This window comes from Phaethon aethereus (assembly GCF_964289735.1).
Source record: "Phaethon aethereus genome assembly, chromosome: 3".
Lineage (NCBI taxonomy): Eukaryota > Metazoa > Chordata > Aves > Phaethontiformes > Phaethontidae > Phaethon > Phaethon aethereus.
The window spans coordinates 83,686,141-83,712,411 of record NC_138576.1 but is presented as its reverse complement, the minus strand read 5'-3'; the positions used below and the strand labels follow the sequence as shown (position 1 = coordinate 83,712,411).

The following is a 26,271-nucleotide window of genomic DNA, read 5'->3' as shown; positions in this document are numbered from 1 at the left end:
TTCTTGTAGTGAGGGGCCCAAAACTGAACACAGTATTCAAGGTGCAGCCTCACCAGGGCTGACTACAGGGGCACAATCACTTCCCTACTCCTGCTGGCCACACTATCTCTGATACAGGCCAGGACGCTGTTGGCCTTCTTGGCCACCTGGGCACACTGCTGGCTCATGTTCAGCCGGCTGTCAACCAGCACCCCCAGGTCCCTTTCCGCCGGGCTGCTCTCCAGCCACTCCTCCCCAAGCCTGTAGCGTTGCATGGGGTTGTTGTGGCCAAAGTGCAGGACCCTGCACTTGGCCTTATTAAACTTCATACAGTTGCCCTCTGCCCATCGATCCAGCCTGTCCAGATCCCTCTGCAGAGCCCTCCTACCCTCCAGCAGATCAACACTCCCACCCAACTTGGTGTCATAGCTTTGCGTTGCTTTCCCTAATGCCCTGCTTCACGGGGCACGCACCTTTCCGGCGCGCGGCCCAGCAAGGCCAGGCACCTCAGCATCGCCACAGCAGGCGGGGATCCCTCCCGCTCCAGGTGAGGCAGTCCCCTCAGAAATAGCTCATGGCAACACAAGTCAATGCCTGCATAAGGCAACAAACAAATACAGCTGGCTGGCTACATAAAAGGGGTTTAACAACGTTTCCCATGCAGCAGTCTCCAATTTCTCCCTTTTCTACAGCAATATATGGGCAAAACACAAAACATTACACGAGAAACGATGACATTATCAGCTTCCTGCCCGCCTCTGGGCATGCCCCAGGGAATGAACTATTTAGCCATTTCTTCTCTCAGGCTCTCCACTCCCAGTGACTTTCAGCAGCTCCCACAATCGGCATTTGAGCTGGTCAGGTTATGCAAAAAAGAGCTGGGCTTTGTGCACAGATGTCAACGGGGAGCAGCAAGGCTGTGGGGTGTAACTGAATGAATAATGGGTGACTGACCCAATTGTTCTGAAACTGCCTTATAAAATTCAACTCTATGGACCCAGGCCATAACAAAATGTAAAGTGCAGTTATAGCCAGAACAACAGTAGTATAAAAATGGCACCTCTATTTAACAAATCTCTTCCACCTGCCTTTCCTCTTACCTGTTTACCTTCCCCACAGAAAGCCCCCTCAGGTTCATACATTTCACTCCTCTGCAGAACTCACACAGCTAACAGGAACAGAGATCAATTTTTAATTTCTTTTCAAACCATACATCCAAAACAGCATTACAAACTCAGACCCAGTTGTAGAGTCCCTATTGCTAACAAGGATGCACAAGCCCATGCGGACTTTCAAGTCCAGGTGCTGAATGGCGGGGGGGGGGACGGACAACCTCTTTATACCTAAATTTCTTTTATTATGAGCATCTGTCAAGTCACTGAAAAATAAATAAGGAATCACACACTGCCATTTCAATGACAGCAGAACTATAGTTTTAAGAGAATTTTGCAAAACTATAGTTAAGAGAATTTTGTATTACTCTGACACATATCAATAAAGAATATCATTAGTAAATCACTGTTTTGACTCAAGCTAGCGATAGTCGCCTTAACTACAGACTTGAATCTAAGGAATCCTTTTGTTATAGTTACAACATTCATGCAGACTCCCACAAGTGTATTTGTATTATTTATGGTATGAATTTCACAACAGCATCCTATTTCGAATACTTGTTAGCTTTCAGAGCAACACCATAGGAATCCCTTATCCCTTTTAGAGATTAGCCCATCATACAATTCACATGTAGCAATCAAAACTGTGTACAAACCAGCCATAGTTACCAGCCATGAACAGCATTTAACTAAGTTTATTCCCGGGTTGCCATCTATCTACCACAAAACAGTCACAGAGAAGTCCCTCACAAGCTTTCCAATTAACTGGAATGACTAATGACCCACAAGAGAAACCAGGCAGTCAATACTGGTTCATTCTACCAACAAAGGGCTTCAACAGCCATGATCTGTTACATGTGACTTGAACCAGAAATAGTATTTTCTTTTACCACCACCCTGTAGCATCATATTTCATTTTAAGAGGGGTATTCCGTTTGCTTAAAAGCTGTTTTACTTATTACTACCAGGGAAAAGGATTTTAAAAAGAACTCCTTGGAATAACACTAAATTCTTGCCTGGGAAAATGTCCATAGTTTTGACTCATTGCTATTCTTCTCTGCCAGAACAGCTAATCAAGAATTTGACTGCTTGTCCTCACAGCCTCTGCAATCTATTATAAGGACCATTTAGAAGTTACTTCTCAAATTCAATATAAGCTAACTCCATCACAGGGAAAGCAAAGTTCTTGACCCAGCTGATGGAAGGACTAGAATAAGACAGGAATTCAATTAACACAAATTTAACTGACTAAGTGCAGGAAAATAAAAGTTTTTAACACTTGCAGAACTGACAGCAATCTACACGCTATGTGTAATTTCTTCATTCACACAGATGGCCATGTAGGCCTATTCATTTAAATGGCTTGTAATGGATTTACACATTAGGATCCATAACGAGGAGAGAAGAAAAATAATGTAGACTTGCTACATCCCAGGGCCCCATTGTATACACAATAGACCACAACAGGAAAGCAGGAGCTAAGTATTTGCCCTTTCCAGACGATGAATATAGTAATACTTTGGCAAAACACAGACTTCAGTGGAGAACTGCAGGAGGATGTGGGAATGCTGCATATTCAAAAGCTCAGGCTGACTTTGCATGTACTAACAGACTATAGGAAAACTTTTAAGAACAAAATACTTCAAGCAAGCCAGTGCCTTTTAAGTATCCCATTTTAATGACCTTAAAGAAAAATAGGTATTGAGTATGTCGAATTATAATAATACAGTCGGAACTTCCTGGGACAATGATGTTCATAATCAGGAATGATGTGCTGACAAAATAAAGCAAACTAATTCAATGTAATAGGGGACAGAAAGAAGACTAGGAATCGAGTGGTCTGGTTCACACATTTCTTGCTCTATCACTGGCTGCCCACATGACCACAGAGAACATTAAGTGTCATGATATAACAGATAACATTTTAAAAGCCTTTAAAGAATGTTCTGAGAAGTGCTGACTTACATGCAGGAATTACAGATACTATGGAAGTGGCTTTGTTCAGAGGAAGGCTGACTAGCACAATACTGGGAAGAACAGCTTTCTACTAAAGGCAGGCATGTTTCCGAAGGTCTTTCCTTCCACTTTGCTAGTATACTTCCCTTTGCATACCAGGCTATTGTGTATTTATGTTCCGCTTCCTAAGAAAAAATTCAAGGAATGAAAATGGGCAAAAGGCTGTTCTCTATATTCAAGATATACAAATATACATACTGCTTAAACAGAAACAGTTCCTGTATTAATAACAAAAACATAGATACAGTGACCAAAAAAATGTCATCAGAATGCAGGTTCTATAACTGCACAATAAAACATACCACACACATGGTACTAGTGTAAAATAAGGAAATAAATTATGTACTGGAAATTCTTATTTTTCATACAGAAACTAAGCAGCCATCTTGGATCTCTGCCTGAAGAGACTGCAAGATGAAAGGATGCCCTTTAACAGCAAATATTCTTCCTTACATTACTGTCACCTAAATATTATTGTAGATCATGTTATTTCTCTCCCTATCTCCACATCACAATACAGTTTCTTTAAAATACATTTTTTTAAAACTAAGCACAAGACAGAACAATTTGAAATTATCCATATTTGAATTTCTAATTCAAGAGTGACAGCCTAGAAAGCTTGCACTCAGACTGCATGCATATGAGAAAGCATGATGGGCTGAACCCTTAATTCGTATGAATATGTATTCCCTCCTAGATAAAATTATTATTAAAGAGTATTTTCTTGGCTATCAGCAAATTTAAACAGTTTACAGTATGTCTGAATTTGTCCCAGAGTAATGAGACTGCCTGCAAAGGATAACCTCATTCTAATGGTCACAGCCTGCAGAGAGCGTGACTTTTCCAACTTTAAGTCGTGTAACATGATCCCTTCTCCGATTCTGAAGTCACAAGAAGCTGTACTCTCTTAGAAGATGAAAATGTATAAACCAAGTCCTACACTTGTAATCTTGCTTTTGACAGCAAATAGAAGCTGACCTTCCAAAAAAGTCTTTGTCCAGTCCTTTGCAAAAGAAATAAGAAGTGCTACTCAGGGAACATCTGGTGTAAACATCTGCTACAGTCTACATCAGGGCAAAAATCCAAAAAAAATCCACCAGAAATCTTAAGTCTAGAGACTTCACTGGGCCTTTAAGGAAGAAATCCACAATACAAAAATCAAATGAAATCAAACAATAACTTTCTTGTTCTTTTACAGTTCTCTTGATGCACGTATCTCAAAGCTTTGAGGACAAGTCAGGAAAAAAAGCTTTTTGAACAAAACTTTTTAACAAGAGGCAGCTTTAAGCTAGACATGTACAACTAGGATTAAAGGAAAAAAATAAGAAAACATACTTCTACCCAAAGTTTGCTTGAGTAAAATCAACAGATTCATTATTACAGATAGCACGTGCAGATTTTTACCAGGACAAGACCTATAATGGTGTTGCTGTGAGCAACACAAGTAAGCAACACTTTTGCTCAATTAATAACATTCAGAGCTAGATTGCATTAAATGCACTAACGTGAAACAGCACTTTTTGTTTTCTTTTTAAACTCTCCACCACAAAGTTTGATTCTACCTAATCAAAGATGACATTGGATAACAAGATTTTCATTCTATGTGATCTGTTCATAAGCCTGGCTGGGCTACATACCTGGGTATTACCATACCAGAAAAGCAATTTTTCAGTCAAGCACAGTTCCTTTTCATCTTCGTGCAATGATCCATGGGACTTCAAACAATGAAATTTTCACAGTAGCATATCTCGATGTTGGGAAGCAAAATCATCCTTTAAACATAAGCCAGGGTTTTCCAAACAAACTCTGATTTTTCCTCAGATAATGCAGCCCACAGAAAACTTCTATAAGATGACAGAGCTGGTTAAACAATGATAAAACCCACAAAATTTCTGCTGAACTGATGTAGTGAAAATCCAATTTCTCTATCTAAACCTGTCAGTGCTCTTGAGGCATGGACTTTGACACTAAATAGAAGGAGAGAAAAGTTGTGTTTAAATCATACTGAAAATGAAATTTGTGGCAGTTATAACACTAGTCACCTGAATTAGAAGTAAAATGCAAAGTGTCACCTTGGAAAGCTTCCAACCTCAAAAATTAATCTGATCTGAGACAAAAATTATCAAGAGATGTACTTTAAGGTACAGGAGCATTGGACCTTCTGCACATTTCAATCTACAGAGTTCTCCAAGGAATATGAATGAGAACCCAAAATTATGCACCTAGCTCTGAAACAGAGCTGATTTTGCTCCAGCAATTTGCCCTTTTTCTAGCTATCATCTGCAGAGCAGTATTTCTTCTTTGTTGCTTTATGTCAAGGATTGCTTCAATAGATGGGCTCCCTCACTCACAATTTATCAAGAGGCAGAGCTAGAAGCACACTTTCCCAATGTCTTTGTACAACTTTAGCTTACAAGTAAGGTTTCACATTGACTCACGGATTGCTGGGTGACTACACTTGTCTTTGTTGACTCTCGAAGAGTTATACCTATATGAAGTGGACTGTAACTACCCATCATCCTGCCCAGAAGCTCTTACACATACACAAGAACTCTAAACAGACAATCCTCATTTGCTGCAGTACTGCCAGACACTAGCCCTAATTATAGGAGGCTTGCAGAAAAATCAGGGCATTAGATGATACTTCATAATTTTTTGTAAAAATTATTAATTTTTTTTTTTTAATGCCTGCAATAGGAGGACTAAGGCAGCACCTCAGTCTGCATAGTGTGGTAGCCAGTTTTTTTAGATAAAAATTACTCCATCAGAAACAACCAGTTCACAGTCACTTGAAGATGCTGTTGGCATCTTTAATGACAATTCCAAGCTGAATTTTCATTGCCACATATTGAGAAATCTTCTGGTCCTAAAACACATCATTCAGCCAGCCGAACTGGCCATCTGTTTCACCCAACCATTCACATGCTGCTGTATTTCCCACCACTCTTCTGTCAGCTGCTGCCGCAGAGCGGTTGTGGCAGTTGTTGCTCCAGCTGCTACCTGAAACAGGAACATCAGTCTGAAAACAAAGGCACAATCAAACAGCTCTCTGCAGCAGCAGCAGCAAACACCTTCCCCAGATTTTCTGATGTGTCAAGAGATCCCCACTCTTCTGCTACATCTGTCTGGAGTGCCAAAAACTAGAGCTTGCCCACAGCAGCTGCAATTATTCTCCTAAGAATAACATCCATTGTACTTCACTGACTGAAAGGGTCTGTCCAGGGATATTGTTAGCTACTTCTCTATTACATACAAACAAATTCACCATCATACATTGATTGGGACAGCTAGTCATTTTTCCCTAAAGAGAAATAAATCTCATCATATGCATACCCAGAGGAATCAGCACATCTGTGGCCTGGACTTTATAGGCTGCTACATCCCACTGGATGCTCTTCAGGCAAGCAGGGAGAACCAGATGCTCAGCAAGGAAAACCAGATTCTTCATTACACTGCACACATGGGTACTCCAGCTGATAGTACTCATCTTTCTGCTGGGACTTTTTCCTTCTATAATGCTGCTTGGAAGGATGAAAAAACTGCCTATAAGATTGCTCCAAAATACTTCAAGTTGCTAGCAGTGGCTCTGTCCTCCAAGTTGGAAGGCTGGCGCTCTCCTTTCCCTGCTGTGTTACCAACCCCTCCTATTCTTCACAAGGAAGGCCGGTGCCTACAGTGCAGGAACAGACTTCGCAGAAGACCTTTTTCCTCCCTACAGCAGGGGTCCCCCACCAGCCCCGATGGGATCAGAGTTGCTATGAACGGCTGAACCACAGAACAAAGGACTCTGCTCAGACACAGGCAACTTGATCAAGCAGTCCTCTGCCATGATTTCAAACCCTGGCAGCTCTTGTTTGATGACCTTTACTTGCACCTTTGCAGGAAGCAAATTCACTTTGTGTGCTGAAGCACAGACATCGTACGGCGTGCCGGGCTTTCAGTACACAGTTTCTTCTAGAGTTGCTCCCACAAGGGAGGAAAAAAAGAAACAAAGCCACTTGCCCGAGGAGTCTACCCTTCAGTCCTAGGCAGAGAACAAAGGAGTGAAATTAATCCTAGGTAGAAAAAACAGGGAGGAAAACACCTGTCTACAAAAAAGAAAGCTGAGCCTCCTAATCCATCAGATCACAAAGGAAGAGGCAAACCTCTTTCACCTGTGACTTGTCTTCGCCTCTCACAAAAGCCTGCAGCCAACTTCTTTGAGAAAGCCCAGATGATGGCCTCCCCAAAACACAAACCCAGCCATGGGACTAGCTGAAAATAAGACAATCCTATTATCAAAGCTTGGGTTGGGTTATGACATTTGAGACAAAATTTGGAGTTTCCCTCAAAAAGCCCCTTGCGGCAGAGGAAGCTGGCTGTGCAGCCAGTCGCTCCGAGGGCAGGAGTTCTGTGGAATTTCCAGGGCTGTCTCCTCCCCGGGCGCTGGGGAACGTCCTCACTGGCTCTGACCCTCTGCCACAAAGCCCACTGCTGCAGGTTTTGTGATGCTGTAGTGCACAGAATAAAACAGATCACTGGATCATTAAACAAAAGAGCTACGACTGAAAAAAACAGGGCACCACACCATCTTCACTATACATAGCTATAGTAGCAGCACTGGTATTGGCTATATTTTAAGAATCCCATGATTGTATTTTGGTTCATCTCGCATAGCATAGACAGAAACATGTTTCCTAGCACAGAGAACATTTTTTACATTCTGTGTTAAGCTTTAAAAAAAAATCAGAGCAGCATGAAAGGGCCCTAAGTCAAGGCAATAAGGCAAATATTCAGAGTGACCTGTGCATCATCCTTGTGTCATGGAAGATGATTTATCACTGACTGAAATTAAATCAACACAAACAAGCCTGGGGGTAACTGAAGCTGTCAGAAGCCTTGAAGACTCCCATGCCCAGACCTTATGACTGGAACAGAAGTGAACAACAGGGAGAGCAGTTTCTGGGGCTGTGCAGCACTTCTTCAGAGGGTATATCTCATATGCAAACACTGTTTTTCAATTCCTGCAGGCCTGCAAAGCTAAAATGACTGAACTAGTGAGGTGACTGAGAGCGCTCGCTTCTTCACTCCTATTACTCAGTGATGAAGCCCTAGCTGTGGCGGCCACTACACAAGCTACCTGTTTTGTCTGCACATCTGACAGCTCACCACACTCATTTCATCATGCATATTTATAAGAGGGAAACAAAGGAGGGAAGCTCTCTTCTCTCACTTACCTATTTTACTTATTTGCATTCCTTTTTAACATTATCCTTTCCCTGGGCTTTTGATATTTCACAGCGATACCATGTGGACAGACAGTGTGGTGTGGGCGAGAGAAATTTTTAAGAAAGGGAAAAAAGAAGAAAGATTGCCAAAGTACAGAAGGAGGAGTCCACAAGCTTTATTCTCTCACACAGCACAGGAGCAAGGATCTCATACAAATCAGACACATACACACATGCTTACACCACCATCGGTGAAATACAACTATGTGGGAAGGCAAGCGGCTATCAGGTAGTGACAACGGACGGCAGGCGGGGAAAAGTCTGGTCAGAAGGGCAGAAAGCCTTTCTGCCAAGGGAGCACCACAGGATTGCTGACATCCTCCCAAGGCAGAGACATGATGATGTGGCACATGAAAATCACCCACCAAGTGAAAGACCCAGAAGTGAATTAAGTTGCATGAGAAGGTGAAAGCAACAGTGACTTGCTGAAAACAGCTCCATGTATAGCCAGGCCCAGGACCAGAAAAAATGAGGCCAGAAGTAGTTACATAATGACGCGGTGTGCTTAGACATCTATTAAACGATCGTGATCTTCACGGTCCAACTCAACACAGCATAGGAGTTTCTCCTGAAAATATTCAGAAAGATCTTTTAAAGAAAGAAAAGTTTAGATTATTTTGTCTCTAACCTACCTACCCAACATCACTTTCTACTTGTAATTAAGCACTACTGTGTGTGAAATCAGGAAAAAGTGCAGGCAACAAAAAAGCTCCAAACAACCCAAAACCCCAAGAATTAAACCCAGAAGTAAAGACTCCAAGAGTATCTGGCATTAAACGTACAACTCAGTTCTCTGCTGTCCCACACAGAGGCCCAGCAAAAGGTCAGGAACATTAGCAGCCTGTGCACTGTAGTAGAAACCTTTTGATGCTATAAAGCCATTTCATCCCTCTGCTCTTTGTATTTGTGCTACCCTTCTATTCCCAGAGGATAATTTTTTTATATGCATGCATTTTCACAGAAATAGCCAAAGAAAACCTCAAACCACATGTTTAAAAAGGACTTTCCCAAACAGACTGCATGTTCTCTAACAAACAACAGGTATCTTTTTGAAAGGATAGGGTGCAATTTGTTTTGCTTCTTCTAAGTACACTTTTTTAAAGCTGAGATTTTTTTGAAAGGCTGATGTGAATAAACACGGCTGCATTCAGACTTCTTCAGTAATTTCTCATAGCTTGCTAACCACTAATTTGACTAGAAATCTCATGTGGCTATATACTTTGAAGAACAACAAAACACACACAAAGCAGTCTCTCCTAATGACAGTACATGACAGCCAATTCTGAATGGCACTTTTCCTAAGTTAATATGTGAAAATATACATAAGGTTTTTTTCCAACTTTTCCCAAGTAAACGAGCTTCTCAAAAAAAAAAAAATCCACCTTTTTTGGCTTTATCAGGTTTTGGCCTCAACTGAAGTTGCTGAATGCTTTGAGTATATTCCAACTAATAAGGTTTTCAATCCCCTGAGCATTTATATTTCACTTTGAATTAATCTTTGTCAGATGAGCTCCAGGCATCACTAACGCAGAGTTGAACTGGTTGCATAAAATTTCAAGCTCAGTTCCTTGCGCCACTGGCCATGACAGTACTATAATAACTAATATACAGAATAGAGAATTTCCCTATCTTCAGAAGATCCCACACACCCACTGTGGAACAAATTCCTACTAATTAAAAACTGGTCCATGGGAAGAGTGAAAGAAGAGGTGGAGTATTCAAATATTTTGAAAGATATTTAATTGAATTTCTTTCTTTCAACCAGCATTCAGTGCCCAGACAGTAGACCAGATGGAACTGTGCAATTTATTTTAAGGATGACATGCTGTACAATAACTTGCATCTGTAGATATGGATAAAACCAAAAGAGAAAATGCTAAATTAAACTAAATATGAACAAAAGTATAACAGACTTCCCGAGTTTTCATTGTGAAATAAAAAGAAACAAAAAAAAGAAACAACAGGTACTGAAGAGAGTAAGTCAAATAATTAACACGGTCTTACTTTGTAATTGGAAGATTCAAGTTACACTAGTTAAAAACATGTATTTCTGAAATGGTGTCCTCTTCAGTAGAGGATACAGAAATTATATATTGTTACCTTTTGCAATCTCCAGGAGAAAATACTTCACGCTGAAACACTCAGACCTATTTTCCTCAGACTTCAGTATGTCGTCCTTAGTTAAAAACAGACATGTCGTGCTGCACACAACATGAGCTGCTCCCACCTTTTAAGCACATCTATGCAACCCCATGCAAGCGAACCGAGCCTTTGCACTGCAATTTCCCTCTTTTATAATAATGATTACACCCTTTAGTTTACCAAGAGCAATGAGGCCTGTCTGGATGAGCAAAACGACCACATTCTGTGGTCTCAACCTCGATGAGAATCCCTGTCAAAACACAAGCTAATGTATTTGTTTGCACATTAACTGCCCACGTTTTAACCTAAGGACCTAAGAGGCCCTCAAGAAAGGGCCCAGGGTAACGTGTCTAACATTTCTCAATTCTTCAAACCCAAAGCATGTTATAGTTACTGACAAAGCCCTTTGTTTTCAAAAAGTCCACCACATACCAAAGATAAACAAGACAAAAGAAAGGATTATTAATCTTCCTGAAAATAACAATGTTTGACAAGAAAAATAAGCTTAGAAACAATGCTCAGCCCAATGTTACACTGACTTGCTCTCCTGCTTCTGCACACTTCTATCTGGGCAATTATTCTTCATTTAAGATGTTCTCTGACATTCCCTAAGTTTGCTTCAATAAGTTGCTATTTAATAGCATGTAGACCAAGAAAAGCAAAATAATTTGTATTTTATAGTGAGCTACAAGCCACTCAATATGATTCATTACAGCACAGATTGTCTTAAGCGATGCTTCACGTCAGCCCTATGTTATTCCAGTGCTGAATGCAATTCACGTACCCAACAAATAATAACGCAAAAGCACATTATAGTAGTACTTTACTGACTAGCACAATGCAGTTAGAATAAATACATAGTATCTTGCAACCCAATACCCACGAGATTGTCATTTACAGCCCATAAATACTGAACAACTTTCTACATAAACACTGATCTTTAGTGTATGTGCATGAGTAACAGCTTTATTTCTCAGATAGCCCTAACTTTAGATGACTTCAATTTTTTTTCCTCTGCAATGATTCATAAAATAAAGCGTACATTTCCAGAAAAATCTCTTCCACATTAAATATCCCAAGACTTTGGAATTTAAAACGAATATGCTGAACTGGCTTCATCAAGTATTTTAACCTGTTACCTTATTAGGTTGCCTTTCACAAGAAGTACTGATTTAGGATAAGCCAATGCAAGTTGCAATGTGGGAAATTCTGGCTAGATATGAGACAAAAAAAGTTTACAGCAAGGGTGGTGAAATGCAGGATGCCTAGCATGGCTGCAAAATCTCCATCCTTGGAGATATGCAAAACTCAGTCAGAAGGAGCCCTGAGCTACCTGATGTCACTTGGAGATTGTAGCCCTACTTTGAGCAGGGGGTTGACAAGATGACCTCCTAAGTTATTCTGCAATTGTATAAGAACATAGGGAAAGCCCACAGGCACACAGGAAGTATATCCATAGAAGATGTGTTACTATCTGCTTGCTGCTTTTTCATCTTACAGAGAGAACAGAACACGACTGGATGCAGACATAAGATCGCTGTACTTGAGGTATGATGGACTGCACAGCTTTAAAAGGCAGGCACCCATCACTTTGTTCAGTTTAACAATGAGTCTAACTCTCACTGTTAATTAACTGCAACCATTGTAGAAGCATACCCTTCTGGATATATAGCCTGCTCTGAAAGCAAGATGCGGCAGAGAACCCATGCTGGAAATGTGCCTGCTGACCATCACATAAGTGCAGCCCTGGGACCCTTTCTGCCACCTGAAGTAGCCAGTGGTTTGGGGAAGAGATTTGAGAACCAAAGGCAAAGAAGGGGCCACACGACAAAGTCAAGCAGTTGAGTTCACACAGCTGGACTGGAGATTTCAGTCTGTGCTCCCAAGGCAGCTTGTGCATTTTTCAATAAAGCAGCAGGCACAGCATATACAACACTTGGGTAGATTTTAAGTGGGCTTTATCAGACCAAGAAGCCAGATCACATAGAAAAAACACCTACAAGGTGATTTAATTCAGAGAGAGACACCACCTCCTGCAGAAAGGAGAGAAGCTGCTCAATAGGCAGTGAGTGGTACCTTGTTTCTCTGAGAGGCTGTTTCAGCCAGGTTGTGACACTCTCCTAACAGCTCAATTCACTTTTAAGTTGGGAAGAAGGAAAAAAAATCTAGCACTTTATCAATGGACAGTTGCCAACTCCCTCAACAACTATGACCACCAGGTCTCTCATCCCAGACGAGTTCTATAACCATTAATCCTCTCCACCTTCACTCTCCCAAAGTCAGATCTCTTCTTGCCTGTTAGCCTTCTGGTCTTTTACCAGATTTCTGCTTTTGCATTCCTGGATATATTAAGGTCCAGCTTAAGAACTGTGATGGAGCACATTCCCTGCAAGGACACTGAAACCCTTGGGAGGTTAAGAGCTTGCTCTGAGGCTGTAGGTTCAGATCCAGACAGGCTACAGAGGACCTAAATGTAGAGCTTCCACATTCTGAACCAAGGGCTCTAGCTTCCATGTGACCATGCCATAGGAGAGCATCTACATCACTACCAATAGTTCTGATCAGAAAAGGCTTTGGGGTTTGACAAGAGTACACTACTATAACTTGACATAGGAGATTTAAACTGTTTCCAAAGGCTGTCACAGATGCCTAAGTGTGCTTATTTGTGCAGCCCAAACCAATATCTATCTGTCCCCAGTTGCAATAGAAGAACTCCAGTTATAGTAAGAAGAGCAGAAACACCTCATCGTTGGCCCTGGTGACACAAAGTTCAACAAACAAAACTAAACAAGGAAAGTTCCATTCAAGGCATCTTTTAAAAATGAACAGAAAGGAAAGAAATTAATTCTAAATCTTCATTAAAGTTCTGAACTCACTTTGAATAATGAATGCCTGTATTCCCTCAAGTGATTGTGTTATTCATGGTGCTGATGAGTGAAGAACTCTGAGCAAGTTCCTCCTGAACCAGTACTAATTTAACTCATCTTTAAATAATTTCCCAAAGAGTTAAGCGCAACTCAGTGTTGCATCAGCAATGTGAGAGGAAAAAAATTTGGATATTCTTTCATAATCAAATCCAAAATTATAAGAAAACTCAAATCAAAGCACAGGTTCTCATACCACTTGAGACCTTTTATTCCTCAATCTCAGAAACACAGGTGTAAGATACTATTGAAAGAAACTAGACTTAATTCAAGAAACTATTTCCCATAACCTATTTTAAAATAAAAAAACCTCAAAAGAGAGGAATATGTCCTCTATGAAATGTTCTGCTGACTTTAAAAAAATCTGTATAAATTAGCACACATGAGCAGCAATTTCTCATGAATGTTAATATAACCAAACTAAATCAAATAAACATGAAGGGAAGAAAAAAAATTGCAAGCAACATAGCTATTGCTTATCTGGGAGAAATGCAAGTTAGGATAAAGAGGAATTTTATTTTGTCCTGGTGATACAGCAGCAGTAAGACTTTCAAAATTCCATCACCAATGTCCCATTGACTGCCAGTACAATTTAGGCCCTGAAGTGCTTCTATTGCTTTTGTAAATAAAGGTGAGGTTATTTCCAAAAGGTTACCAAGAGTAGCTACTTTTCCATTTAAGGGAACCACATGCTGTGCATTTAACCATACGTGTCCCAAAAGTCTTCATGTTGTATCCCTTCCCCCACTACCTTGAGTCCACTGCCTGAGCCTAACACTCATCACTTTGGACTTCATGATGATTGGAAGTTCACTGAAGCAAGAAGCGTCTCTAGTATTTATTTGGATAGTGCCTAGTACACGCTTTCTGGCTGTGAGAAATATGTTGCAATTACTGCATTACGAAGCTGGGGAAAAAAGTCCCACCAGTTAACAAAAAAATAGTTTAAACTGATGACAGGTATTAACAATTGATGGATACATATGCTTACTGTAGGTGACTCTTTACCATCAAAAAATATTAAGTGTGAGACCTTCAAATAACTACAAAGTCTTCCTTCCTGAGGAAGTATATTACTATTAGAACTTCAACATCTGTTCTTAAAAAAATTTAAACAGTCTGAATCCAGCTAATCAGCTGTCACAATTACAAAGAAAACAACTGACAGCCAATTCAACAGTACATTGGGAAGATACAAGACTCTACATCACTGACAACATACTGAAATTTAAATACCTCTTTATTGTCTCTGGAAGATCCAGACTGAATGGAATTTGATAGGAGGATGCTAAAGTGTCATCGACAGCCTTACTTATTTCCTGTAGCTCTTTCAAAGAAATGCAGCCAAGTAAAGCAGTCAGTTCACAGTCCTGTGACTGAATAAGCCTATCTTGTTCTTCGATTTCTCTTCTCAGCTGTTGATCTTTTGCTTCTAACATGGTCAGTCTTGCTCGGAGGTCTTCAATTTCTTTCTGCACAGAACAGAAACCCGAGTTTACTATGAACCACGTTAAGGAAATCCCTCTGCCCCTAGAAAAATGCAGTACAAGTCCCAGAAGTAGCATGAATTGAGGTTGTCCAATTTAGCACGACATTAAAGACACAGAAAAATTCTTAGGTCTGTTGTATTTAGAAACTCTAGTGCTTCCACAGTCTCCCCACCACCATTTCAACATCAAATTTCAGGTTCCTCTTCCAAACATCAACTGTCAGTCACCTTTTACCTTTAAAATATACAGGTACTTCCCAAGTTAAAAACTTCCCCAAAAACTCCCGAAATCTTAGTTCAACCATGACAACAGAATATTGCTACAGACTGGCAGCTAAAATGACCAACTATCTATCTGTCCTCCCGCAGAATAACCCTGCAATGGTTCCTCTAGGCTTCCAATCCAACATCAGGCACAGGATGCAAGTGGTGAATCACTGACTGTCAGGCCATTTGATTATTAATATTTAATTTTAATTAAAAGCACAAAATCCCTCTCGACTTAAAATGACCAGAGTTTCAACCTCAGTTGCACTCATCTTGCCAGAAGTTCAAACCCTGTGCATTATGATACCCATGTTTCTTGCAAGAGCACATTCTAATTTCTCCTTGAAAACCCAACAGATAGTTTGCACCCAAGAAAGGAGCACTTCATGAAGGAGTCTGGGTTGCTGAGTTAATAAAGTTATTTAATATATGGCCCTTGGCACATTTGTCCCAGGATTTGAAAAGTGAGTTTAAAAAAAAAAAATCAAAAGGAGAACTACTTACTGTCAAAGTAGTTAAATGCCATACATTCATCATATTTGGAATTTGATTCTATTCCTACATTTCTTACTGTCTGTGAAACTTTGCAAGCCACTTAAACTATTATCTCAAAACATAGCCACAGATTGAATGTTCACCATTTTCCATACAACCAACAAGAGATGTCTCTAAAGTGCTATCTATAGACTCCTAACAGAAATCAAAGCTTGTAATTCCACGCTCTGCCCATATTCAGTCCAGCTAAAAAGAAAAATTAAAAAAAACACCAAATCTTTTTTCAAGTAAATAATCAGGCATTACAAAATTGACGTTAGAAATGACCATACAGCTTTTTATGGTAATTTGCTGCTTCATTCTCCACCTGTAAAATGGCAACAAGAATATCTCTTCACCTAAAGCAATGTTACGGAGATAAAATTAAATGGTTTTGAATCACTCATATGCCCATTTGCAAATTAATAAATCTGCATCCAAAAGAGGGTTTGAGTGGCATACAGAAAAAGGGTTCTGGGGCCGAATACTGAGTAATGAAGATAAAACGGTATTCTGAATATCTGAACGAGCACTTTCCATCTTCAGCAATGTATGAGGCAGGGATCCAAGGAGAAAAAAAAAAAAGGCACGCTCATACAATTAAAGTCTCTCATAAAACATACATACTGTGCACAGATAACCAGCTTTGGCATTTCTTTGCTTTGAGTGCTTCACTTCAAAGCCTTAACATTCTTTTAATATTTTCAATATAACTTAAGTGAAGTTTAGTTCACTAATGCTCATTTTGTCAACAAACATATTATCAGGTTTACTGCACTGCAACAAGCTCCCCGAGTATCCATTAAAACAACAAAAAACAGTCCTTGCATGTTCAAAGGTTGACTGGCTCAAAAATTTCAACTTATTAGTGCTGTGCAATAGATTCATCAATTATTTTCCTCCTTTTTTGGTTTTAGATTTAGCAACACAAGAACAGAGTGGCCCATGTTTCAACCCCCAGGCATTTGTCAAGGACAGAAAGGTCAGCAGGCCAAAAACATCAGTTTTGTTTCTTTCAGTCTCAAATTAGGCTTTTAGTGTGCACAAAGGACAATTCTGTCTCTGTGTTACTGGTTTGGGAATACTGCCAAAATCTTAATAGGCCCTACTTAATACAAAGACCTTCATATTCTGTGAAATCTTAGTAATTGCAATCACTGCAATAAGCAACCTACATGGGAATAGAAAGGGAGATGCACAGAATTTGGTTTTACAAACACACGTTTAGTACTGAAATGTTTTTACAACAGAAATAGATACCAGAAGCAGACAATCTGCATTCACAGAAAGCTGTTCTGCTTGGGTATAGTTCACAAGCATTCTTGGGAGAATGGAAATTTTAGCCAGTAAACTGGAATTTTCTCACGTTCTTTTCCAGAAATGCCAAGAAGCCTTTCATGTGCTCTTGGTCAGCCTCCAGGGACAGATAAAAAAGGACTTAAAGTCTCAGTATGGACCAACAGATGATATTCAGCTCACTAAACATAAGCCGGAGCTTTACGTTGTGGATTTGAGTTTAAACTGAGACTTCTAACACGACAGCTAATCAGTACCGATAGTAAACACCCAGCTTCGCTTATGGGCTGGTGTTCTCCAGGAAGTACACATTGCAGTAGAAACTTTAATATGTAAATTTTAGATACTGTCACAGGCTCTCTCAAATCCCTGAAGACAAATGCAGAACCAACAGGAGAGAGGGTAGAAGGAAAAGGAAGATAAAGTAGGGGCTGAAGGAAAAAAAGAAAAATAACTATTTCGGATCATGTGAGATTTTGGGCAGAAGCAATACTTAAAGGATGCTGGGAGCCACCAAACATCACAGGTCAGTCTTCTCCAGAACCTGGAATTCATTATAATTTTGATCAGATTTTCATGTACAGCATGCCTGTACAACGATGTGGCTGATTTGTCCCTAGTATAACTACATAGGAATAAAGATTCACCTGGAGCAACCATAAAAACATTAGCTGGCACGGAGTCTTAAGTACAGCAGTTTTCAGCTGAATAGCTTGAGGTGGCTGACTGCATGTCTAAATTACCAAAAATAATTTTCTGGACACTGATAACTTTGAACTAGACTATGTCTCCTCCTATATGTTGATGAAATAAATCCAAACAATACAAAGGTGATACATAGATGAAGAAATGTCTGTTCTATCCTAAGTAAGATTTTGCAACGGCCATCTAATATGCATTTCTTTGGGGTTTTTATATATATATTTATGTGTATACACACAGAGGATTATACTATCAGATCCACCAAAGGAAAAAAAAGTACCAAAAATAATGATATTTCAAGACAACACCACAGAAAAAAGAAAACTAGACCTGCTAGCTCTCTAAGATGTCACATTGCAGAGTGTGATCACTAAGGTTTAAAACGAGGTGCTGGAAAGACTTGTAGTCTTGTACTACTACTTGTACTAGACAGTAAACTGAGATTTTTGAAGGACAGTGAAAAGAAAGAGCTAAATTTTGCTTAAAAGGCTTGCAGATTTAAAATTGGACAGGAGCCATCTTAAAAACATTCCATTTGCCAAATTACCACCTTGTGACATCACATGTCAGTGCATAGTTATAGCTGGCAAATACCGACTGCTCCATGATGATTCCTTCATCTTTATGAAATGCATCAATCATCTTTCCAGAACAAAAGCTGGTAAATCATGTATTTATAGTCAATTATAACCAGAAATGAATGAAAGATTGCTTTCTTCAAAACTTTGTGTCTTCAAATAAAAATTTATGAAGATCAGCAAAATCTTAAAATGGCAAATTAAAACACAAAGAGCACACTTAAAAAGATAATGAGGAAAGTTAAAGCATGCATGCAAGCCACCGAGCCTCCCGGTTCTGCTTTTCCATAATGAGATTAACACAACTCCTCTGGCTGCCATCTCCAGTCATCACTTAGATTATCAACTGGACTACAGCCAAGGCTCTAATTGCTGCACAGAAGCAAAGTTACTATTACAATAAATTTATTTAATTCTGTGTGACAGCTTACAAGCTTTTCCCCACAGAGCACTGGTTCGTATAGACAACTTTGCAGTCCTGTTACCTGTAACCATTTCTTTTCTTGAGAAAGGTGGTTTCGTTTTGTGGCCAAAATCTGCATCCTCTCCTGGTAAGTGGATCTCAAAACTTTATGTTCATTTTCATGCCAAAGCTGGGTTTCTTCACGCCTCACCCTTTGAAAAAAAAATTACAAAAGCTAAAAATTAGCATTATTGCTGAGTATTGACATCCCAAACATTAAATAGATGAGAACACTACATGTTACCTTCAGAGCCATAACATTCCATCACCAGAATGATTACATCTTAGATAGATACAGTTAGCGAACAAGAGATTTTTCCTTGGCATATCTTCCTTTATTATCTCAAACATTTACACTGTTTCTACAACATGCTGAAGAAGGAAAAAGGAAAACTTGTATAGCTTCAGGCTTCCCCCATCTTTTTCATATTTCAGAAATTTATCCATCACTGCCTTGAAAGAGACAAAACTAAGGCATGTAATTTCTGTCAATACAGAGAAAAATGTGTCTTAGACAGAAGTTCAGAAACTTGCCAAAGCCATTTTTGCAGCTTCTGTCAGCTTTTGGAGACTACATTAGAGATAATCTGGAGTGTTTGTTCCATGATGCCAAGTTTTACTTCTCTCTTGCGAGTTCTTTCAAAATCGCAGTCAGTGGGATTCCTCACAGTGGTCCATACAACACTCAGCTGTAAATCTTTGCATGATTGGACCCCAAGGTAATCAGTGCATTACATTAAGTCTATAATCAGCCTCTCAGAATGCACCTGCAAACAATGCAAACCTATTTTGTCTTGCATGTTCCTGCATAAAGGCATGTGCGCTTGCAAGGCCAATTGCATTTCTGTGTCCATCTCTAGAGACAAGTGCGTGCATTTCCACATAAAGGGTACAGATGCATTTCAATATCTTGTTTAAAAAAATCTGTCTCAAACAAAGGATGTTTTCGAAGCAGGATTTCCCACCGTAATCTTGCAAAGCAAATACAATCATGCCACATACAAAACATGCATCACAAGTCTGGTTTAAGCATGATTAATCACACAATTACAATCTCCACACACAGCTGTTTAACAAGTGTGCAGAACAAGAGGTTCCCGTCTCTTCTGCAGGACCATCGGAAGACACACATGCTTTACACCCTCTCTGTGGGGTGAAGAATGTACTGAAAAAGAAAAATAAAACCCTGGCACTAAAATAAATGGCATTAATACTTAAACAAAATAGACATAATGACAGTATAACTGTATTTCTGTAAAAACAAAATAGATCAAAGAGACACCAGTATTATGAGGTGCTAAGCCATCACTGTGTATGGGCCTTACAATCATTATGGATTGCTGTGGCTCCAGCTGACCACACTTCCCAGCAACTCTAAAGCTACCTCCCTTTAGTAAGAGCTGTATCTTTCTGAGAGCTGTATGTAATAGAAAACTCTGAGTGGCTGGTCAGAATTTAGGAAACGTTCCACCATAAACATAGATTATTCTCAGAATATCCTTGGAAATCCCATGTACATCTGCCTACTTGGTACTGAGGAAACTGAAACAAGATCTCTCCAATCTCGCCCAGCGGTTCACTGGGTGATTGCACAAACACGGTATTGTTCCCAAGTTAAACATAACCAAACCTGGGTCCTACCACCTGCCCCAAATATCCCATGTCAACACCAAATGCATTCACCTAAAAACATGAATTTCAGTCTCATGTATTATACAAATAACCTGCTATACACACTTTTCATTTAAAAAGTTCTTCATTTGCAAAAAGATGAGACAGGCTTAACTATGGTAAAACTGCAATGATCTGGTCCTTTTGGGGCTAGTCTGATCATCTTTTTAATTTTCCAGGTGAAAAAAGAAATCTTAGGTATATTGGTTTTGTTCTGATTCAAAATGAAAATAAAAACTGACGCCTACAAATTTTCCTTGAAGAAGCAGTCATGTTTTCCACCCTGTACTATCTAAAAATATTGATGGAACGGAAAAATTTTAAACACCCTATTGAAAACAAAGGGTACATTTGCTGCATCAACAAGAGACTCAGACCACAGACGAAGTGGTGTGAAAGGCTACAAGAATCAAGCGAGAAAAAGTGTGTCACAACAACAGTCAAACTCAAGCTCAAAGAAAGCAGTGTGCACAAGACAGAGAAGTGAAGAGGATATTCATCTGACCCTGAAGAATGGCACTGCTCTCAGACCTGTGCAAAGAGAAGAGTTACAGCTATAACCATCCAAAGAACAGAAACACATTCATAAATGTATATATTATATAAACAGGTATCTTATATATAAAAATATATATACATTAAATAGGGGGAAAAAAACTTAAGCAGACTATGTATTTCAAGGATGCTTTAGTGACTCCATTTCTATGACACTGAAGACAGCACCACCTCTAAAACTAAAATCATTATTACAAATGAATGCATAGAGTGGACAGATCTTAATGACAAAATACAGAATGTTGTACCCTAATCTTGAAGGAACGGTAAAACAGCTTCTTAGGGCCTCAGAAGGTAGAAGGAAACAGTTCTGAGTGTTATTTGTTTTAAACCTGCCTCTTCAATAAATACTCTAAATAGAGGCTAAAAATACCCTTAAAAGTCTCAAATTTCACAATAAAATCCTATTATCTGTACTGATTTTATGTAGTTTTCATGTGTATGAAAAATTACACCCAAACACATCGACTAGCACACCGCAGCTTTTACACGTACAAGCTGTCAGAAAAAAAAAAAGATTTTTCTTCTTTCATTTGTGCTACTGCATTTGAGAATAGCTTCCAATACCTATGAAGAATCCTCTTACTTCTAACAGTATAGCTAAAAAAAAGACCTAGAAATAGAGACAACTTTTTCTTCTTAAGCTAACTACCTCCCTTGGGTCATCCAATGTGTCTCACATTCCCCCAGTCTTTGAAGTTGTTATCCCTTCCAGAGAAGGCTAAGAATTTATTTTTGTCACTTTGTACAGTGCTGAGCATGTTACCGCCACCTAACAAGTGACGCATAAAAGGAAGCTCACAAAGATCTACGTATACCAGAAAAGAATCTGTTTTTACTTTGTATTTAAATATCCTTTCATTGCCTGAAAAGGAGCATCAGAATTAACTCCATGGGGAACCATTGCTCAAGCTGCCTTGCCATTGTATGTTCAAACTGCCATGTCAAGGATTCAAATCCCATTCCCACTCAACATCAGTGAGAAAATTTCCATTTAATTCACCAGTTCACCATGATCAATGTTTTTCAAGGCAATTCTGAAAGAATTGTAAAAAGAAAAAACAGGGGGGGCAAGGGGAGATTTTCATAAACAAGCTCCATATTGGTATGTTAGAAAGGCCCTAAAATTCCTTATTAAAATTATTCATAAATTGTATTCTGCATTTTGAGAAAAATAGAAGCATCATTTTACATAACAAGGAATCAACAAACTTACCGACGATCACCAGCCCAACGCAATGCGTCTTGAACTTGGGTAACGAACCTATCCAAAAAACTGCTGATTGAAGGATGCCTTGAAGGAAGCCGAAATTTTAAAGAATTTTTCTCTTTCTCCAGTTCTTCCAGTTTCCGTCTAAATTTATCAGCTAGAAATTAAATAATAATTTTGTTAAAAGTTACTTATCAGTGACAAAAAGGTTCCATTTTACCTGAAGAAGAAAAAGGGTCAATCAACAAAAAGTAAAACCCACCTCACAGACAGTTCTTCCCCTTTTAATAAAATATATAGGTCTGTTTTGCTCAAGGATGAATTACTAAGACTACAGTGGAAAACATCAGATAACCAGGATGCTAAGCTACTTTCTTCTATGACAAAGACAAAACTGCAGGCTTCCCAGTACTTTCAGAGTTTTAATTTGGTAAGGCTCCAAAGGACTGGCTCAAAGTTATCATCTGTGCTCTTTTCCTACAGGAACAGTTCTGAATTAAATTCTAAGAAAATTCCTACTCTTCACTGCTCCAGTTTTAAAACAATCTTAGATGGCAGTTATACATTTAAAGTCTGACCTTTTAAAAAATTGCATTGTTATTAGGTCAAGAATTGAAGAATCACATATGATATGTCAGCAATATATTTCAGCAGAAAATTCATGTACAATTATAGCAATTAAAAAATTATCTCATTTCAGGCTCTCGTGAATTATGCTTACTTTATCATCCAACAAAAAGATTTACTTTCAACTTCAAATAAAAGTAACAGTGGTCCTTAAGAGAGTGCTTTGACTCTACCATAACTCTGTAAATTTCTTAGAGTAAACGCTTCTCTGTATAAGATAGTTCTTACTTTGTTTTCTCTTCCTGTGTAGAAAACAAAAGGAACATAGTTCCAATTACACATTATTATTCCTGGTACATACATTCTCTGTTCTCTACTGTGCCAGTATAGTAGCAAAATCACATACGTGACAGACAAGAAGCCTGGCTGGTCCAAGCCAGAACACCTTTGATGATACATTAGTGAAATCAGAGGGTTTTGAGCTAGCCCACAAATGGAAAACCTTTACAGTTCAGTACTTTCCTCATGACCTCATTGCCTACAATTTTGCCTAACATTCCTTCCCTTCTAACATTTTCAATGCAACATGTTACTATCAGAATAACATCCCTTTTGCATGCTTTTTACTGCTTATTTTCTTTTTTTACCCTTAAAAGGGTTTTAAGAAGAGGGGTGGTTTACATTTGCTGGTTTAGTGAAATGGTGCATTTTTACAGTCATCTATCATTAGCATTGATCTCCCTTCTGCTTCTGTGCCAATGGGGCAGAATAAAAACACAGAACATACTAGTGAGACTAGATCTTCTCCCTAGGCCAGCAGACCTTTCCAGGGTAAACTCATGTTGTTGTTGTTATTAGGGTACAAAATGCTACCAGAAGGCTCTAGCCAAAATGATCACCAAACCACGGTACTTCAGGGTCCAGGCCTTGCCCCAACCACCACATGTACACATATGCATACTCTTCCTGTAAAGGAAAAACACCTTTTCAGCAGTGGAGGTGAACCACATCTGTGGTGTGTTTCTCAAGGACCACACCTGAAGAGATTCATCCTATCCCTGTCTTCACAAGGGAACTGGAATTTGGGCCCCAATAAGGCTTCTGAGCCCATACTTTGACCAGAAAAAAAAGAAAAAAAACTTATCAGCATTTGCATTTCATGTAGAATTTCAAACACAGACATCAAAAGTATCACTGTTACAAACAGAAAATTAAGGTTTGGATTGTGAGCAATGACCACTGAATGCCAAAGCACATGGAAACACCTCCTTTTACTCAAACCATTCACCACTGGGCTTCCAGTGCTACCTGAGCAGGAGTTGTGGCAACCCTCTACAGCCATTCAATGGCATTGTCATTATTCTTCAAAATAATTATGCTCACACTGTGTCCAGTTGTTTCACCATTCTACTCCTACCCCATCCTGGCCCTGGAAACAGGCTATTTTGGGAAGGAAAACAGATGAGGGGATCCACATGCCAATTCATTCTCTCATTAATTCTTGGCGGCATCCTGCTTTATATATTCCAGTCTACACAGAATTCAATTAGTTTCTACTAGCAGACGTTTTTAAATAATTTGTTTCACTGGCATTTTGTAAGTGCTATTGCTGGCCAAAACTGCTTGACATCTCTCAGCACTAAATGATTATTTCTCCTTTCAGCATTGTGGTTAGGGGTTATGTCTCAAGAGACTCTTGCCACCACTGAACTGAACACTGCAGCACTCTGCTTTAAGGCTCCTCTCTTGGAAAGGAGACCCCTCAGTTTGACCTGGCTGATGTCTTCAGTGCATGGAGAGACCAACAATCTCAGTTCCAGCTGTGGGGCAGGGAACCATGCAAATAAGGCTCATGTCAGTCCAGTTTTCAGCATTGCAGTTCAAGAGAGATTTGGATCAAGCAGAAGTAGTGGAGACGACAGAAGTCTAGCAAATAGGACGTGAAAAAGAGCACAATAAGCAGGGTTCCTCAATCTAGTGGTGATACAGACTGAGGGGAGGAACTTCCAGTACTATTACATACCAGGAAGCTCCAAAGCAAGCTGTAACACAGTGCTTTTCACCTGTCCTCAGTAACAAGCCTGAGCTGCAGCAAAGGAGATGAGGAAAAACATTAGAGGTAGTAAATCTAACTGCTTGGGGCAGCCAGGAAATCTCCACCAGTGTTGGTTTTCAGGTCAGACGAACAGCTGTCAGGAATAGCTCTGACATCGTTTTTAAGGCCGAGGCCAGCAAGATCAATTGTGCTCTCCTGAGATCCCTTCCCATCATATTTTCTAGGATTTTCCAGCCAAGAAGCAGACACAGAAGGACTTAGCTATTCGTAAGCCATCAGACTCAAGGACACCTCTTTCTTTTACCTTCAGTCTTTTAAGCATGTTATTTCAACACAGAAAAGACCTTCACAGGATCCCAGAGCTCACCGATAGACTGAGACACTGAAAGAAACCACATGCACTCAGATACCTCCATCACACACAAAGGCTTAATACTTTGCTCTTCTTCCCATACTTCACCTCAAAATAATTTAACACACAGCTTACACGCAAAAAGCAATCCCCCATTTGATGAAGTTCTTAAATGAAGGAACTTTAATGTATTCAATACACATTGTTTTACAGACAAACATTTAGAATAAGGTTTAAGTTTCTTCACCAGCCTTTTATTTCACCGTATTTTGTTGCTAGCTTGCTGCCTTGCAGCAGTCCTATGGATACCCTAGACAAAGCTTCTACTTCAGCGCAAACAGCAAAAGTCAACCCTTAAGTTACCCTCCATCCCAATGCGTTACTGCCTGGTGCACTTCAGACATCCCACTCCATTTAAAGCCAACCCAGGGTACAGGCCTGGAAGATGCTGACTAACTGCTGTTCTCGATTAAACACGCATCAGTCAGAGAACTGCACTGTCTCTAAAGATTATGTTTTGTAATAGCTTTGAGCAAAGGAAGCAATTTCCACAATTTTTAATTGACCATATGAAAACATCTGGCTACCTGTCTGCTTCTTACATATGCTGATATTGCTCTTTATTCCTTGAAGAGGAGGTTCACTTTATCAGAACTATTTATCATCATTAAAAAAACATTTAAGAGAATCATCACAGTAAGGGTAGAACCTCATTTGCTACATACTGCATGTATTCATGTATTTATGTCTGTTCTTTACTGATAGGTGGGAAAATGATCAATCGTGCTATTCTATAAATTGCTGGACTTTCTTAAAGTGTTTCTTCAGCTAGTTCAACTAGAGAAGGCCCTTTGAGCCTGCCCCACAATCCTGTAAACAATCCCTTCCCTCCTTCCCTCAAAAATCTGAAGGATCTAAACCAGGATTCACGGAGGGTTTGCATGTATGAATTACACATTGCAGCCCTAAAATCTTTGTCTTACCTGCTAAATAACTTCTAGAGCCAGGCAACCTCCCCAGCATTCATCATCTTAAAAATGTGAAGCTACCAAGATGACAGAACTGTTTTTGTATACTCAGAATGAGAAATG

At 39.5% G+C, this 26,271-nt stretch overlaps 1 protein-coding gene across 1 annotated transcript in view; it reads right to left on the bottom strand.

Annotated features, from left to right (window-relative positions):
- DISC1 (DISC1 scaffold protein) overlaps positions 1-26,271 on the bottom strand; it is a gene marked incomplete at its 3' end in the record, with an annotated part of 216,437 nt that overhangs the window by 129,001 nt on the left and 61,165 nt on the right. The window contains exons 4-6 of the mRNA XM_081998396.1: positions 22,212-22,362; positions 18,792-18,921; positions 14,677-14,912 (exon numbers count right to left, since the gene is read on the bottom strand). Of these exons, the coding sequence (XP_081854522.1) occupies positions 14,677-14,912; positions 18,792-18,921; positions 22,212-22,362 (517 nt within the window). The remainder of the gene's footprint in view (positions 1-14,676; positions 14,913-18,791; positions 18,922-22,211; positions 22,363-26,271) is intronic.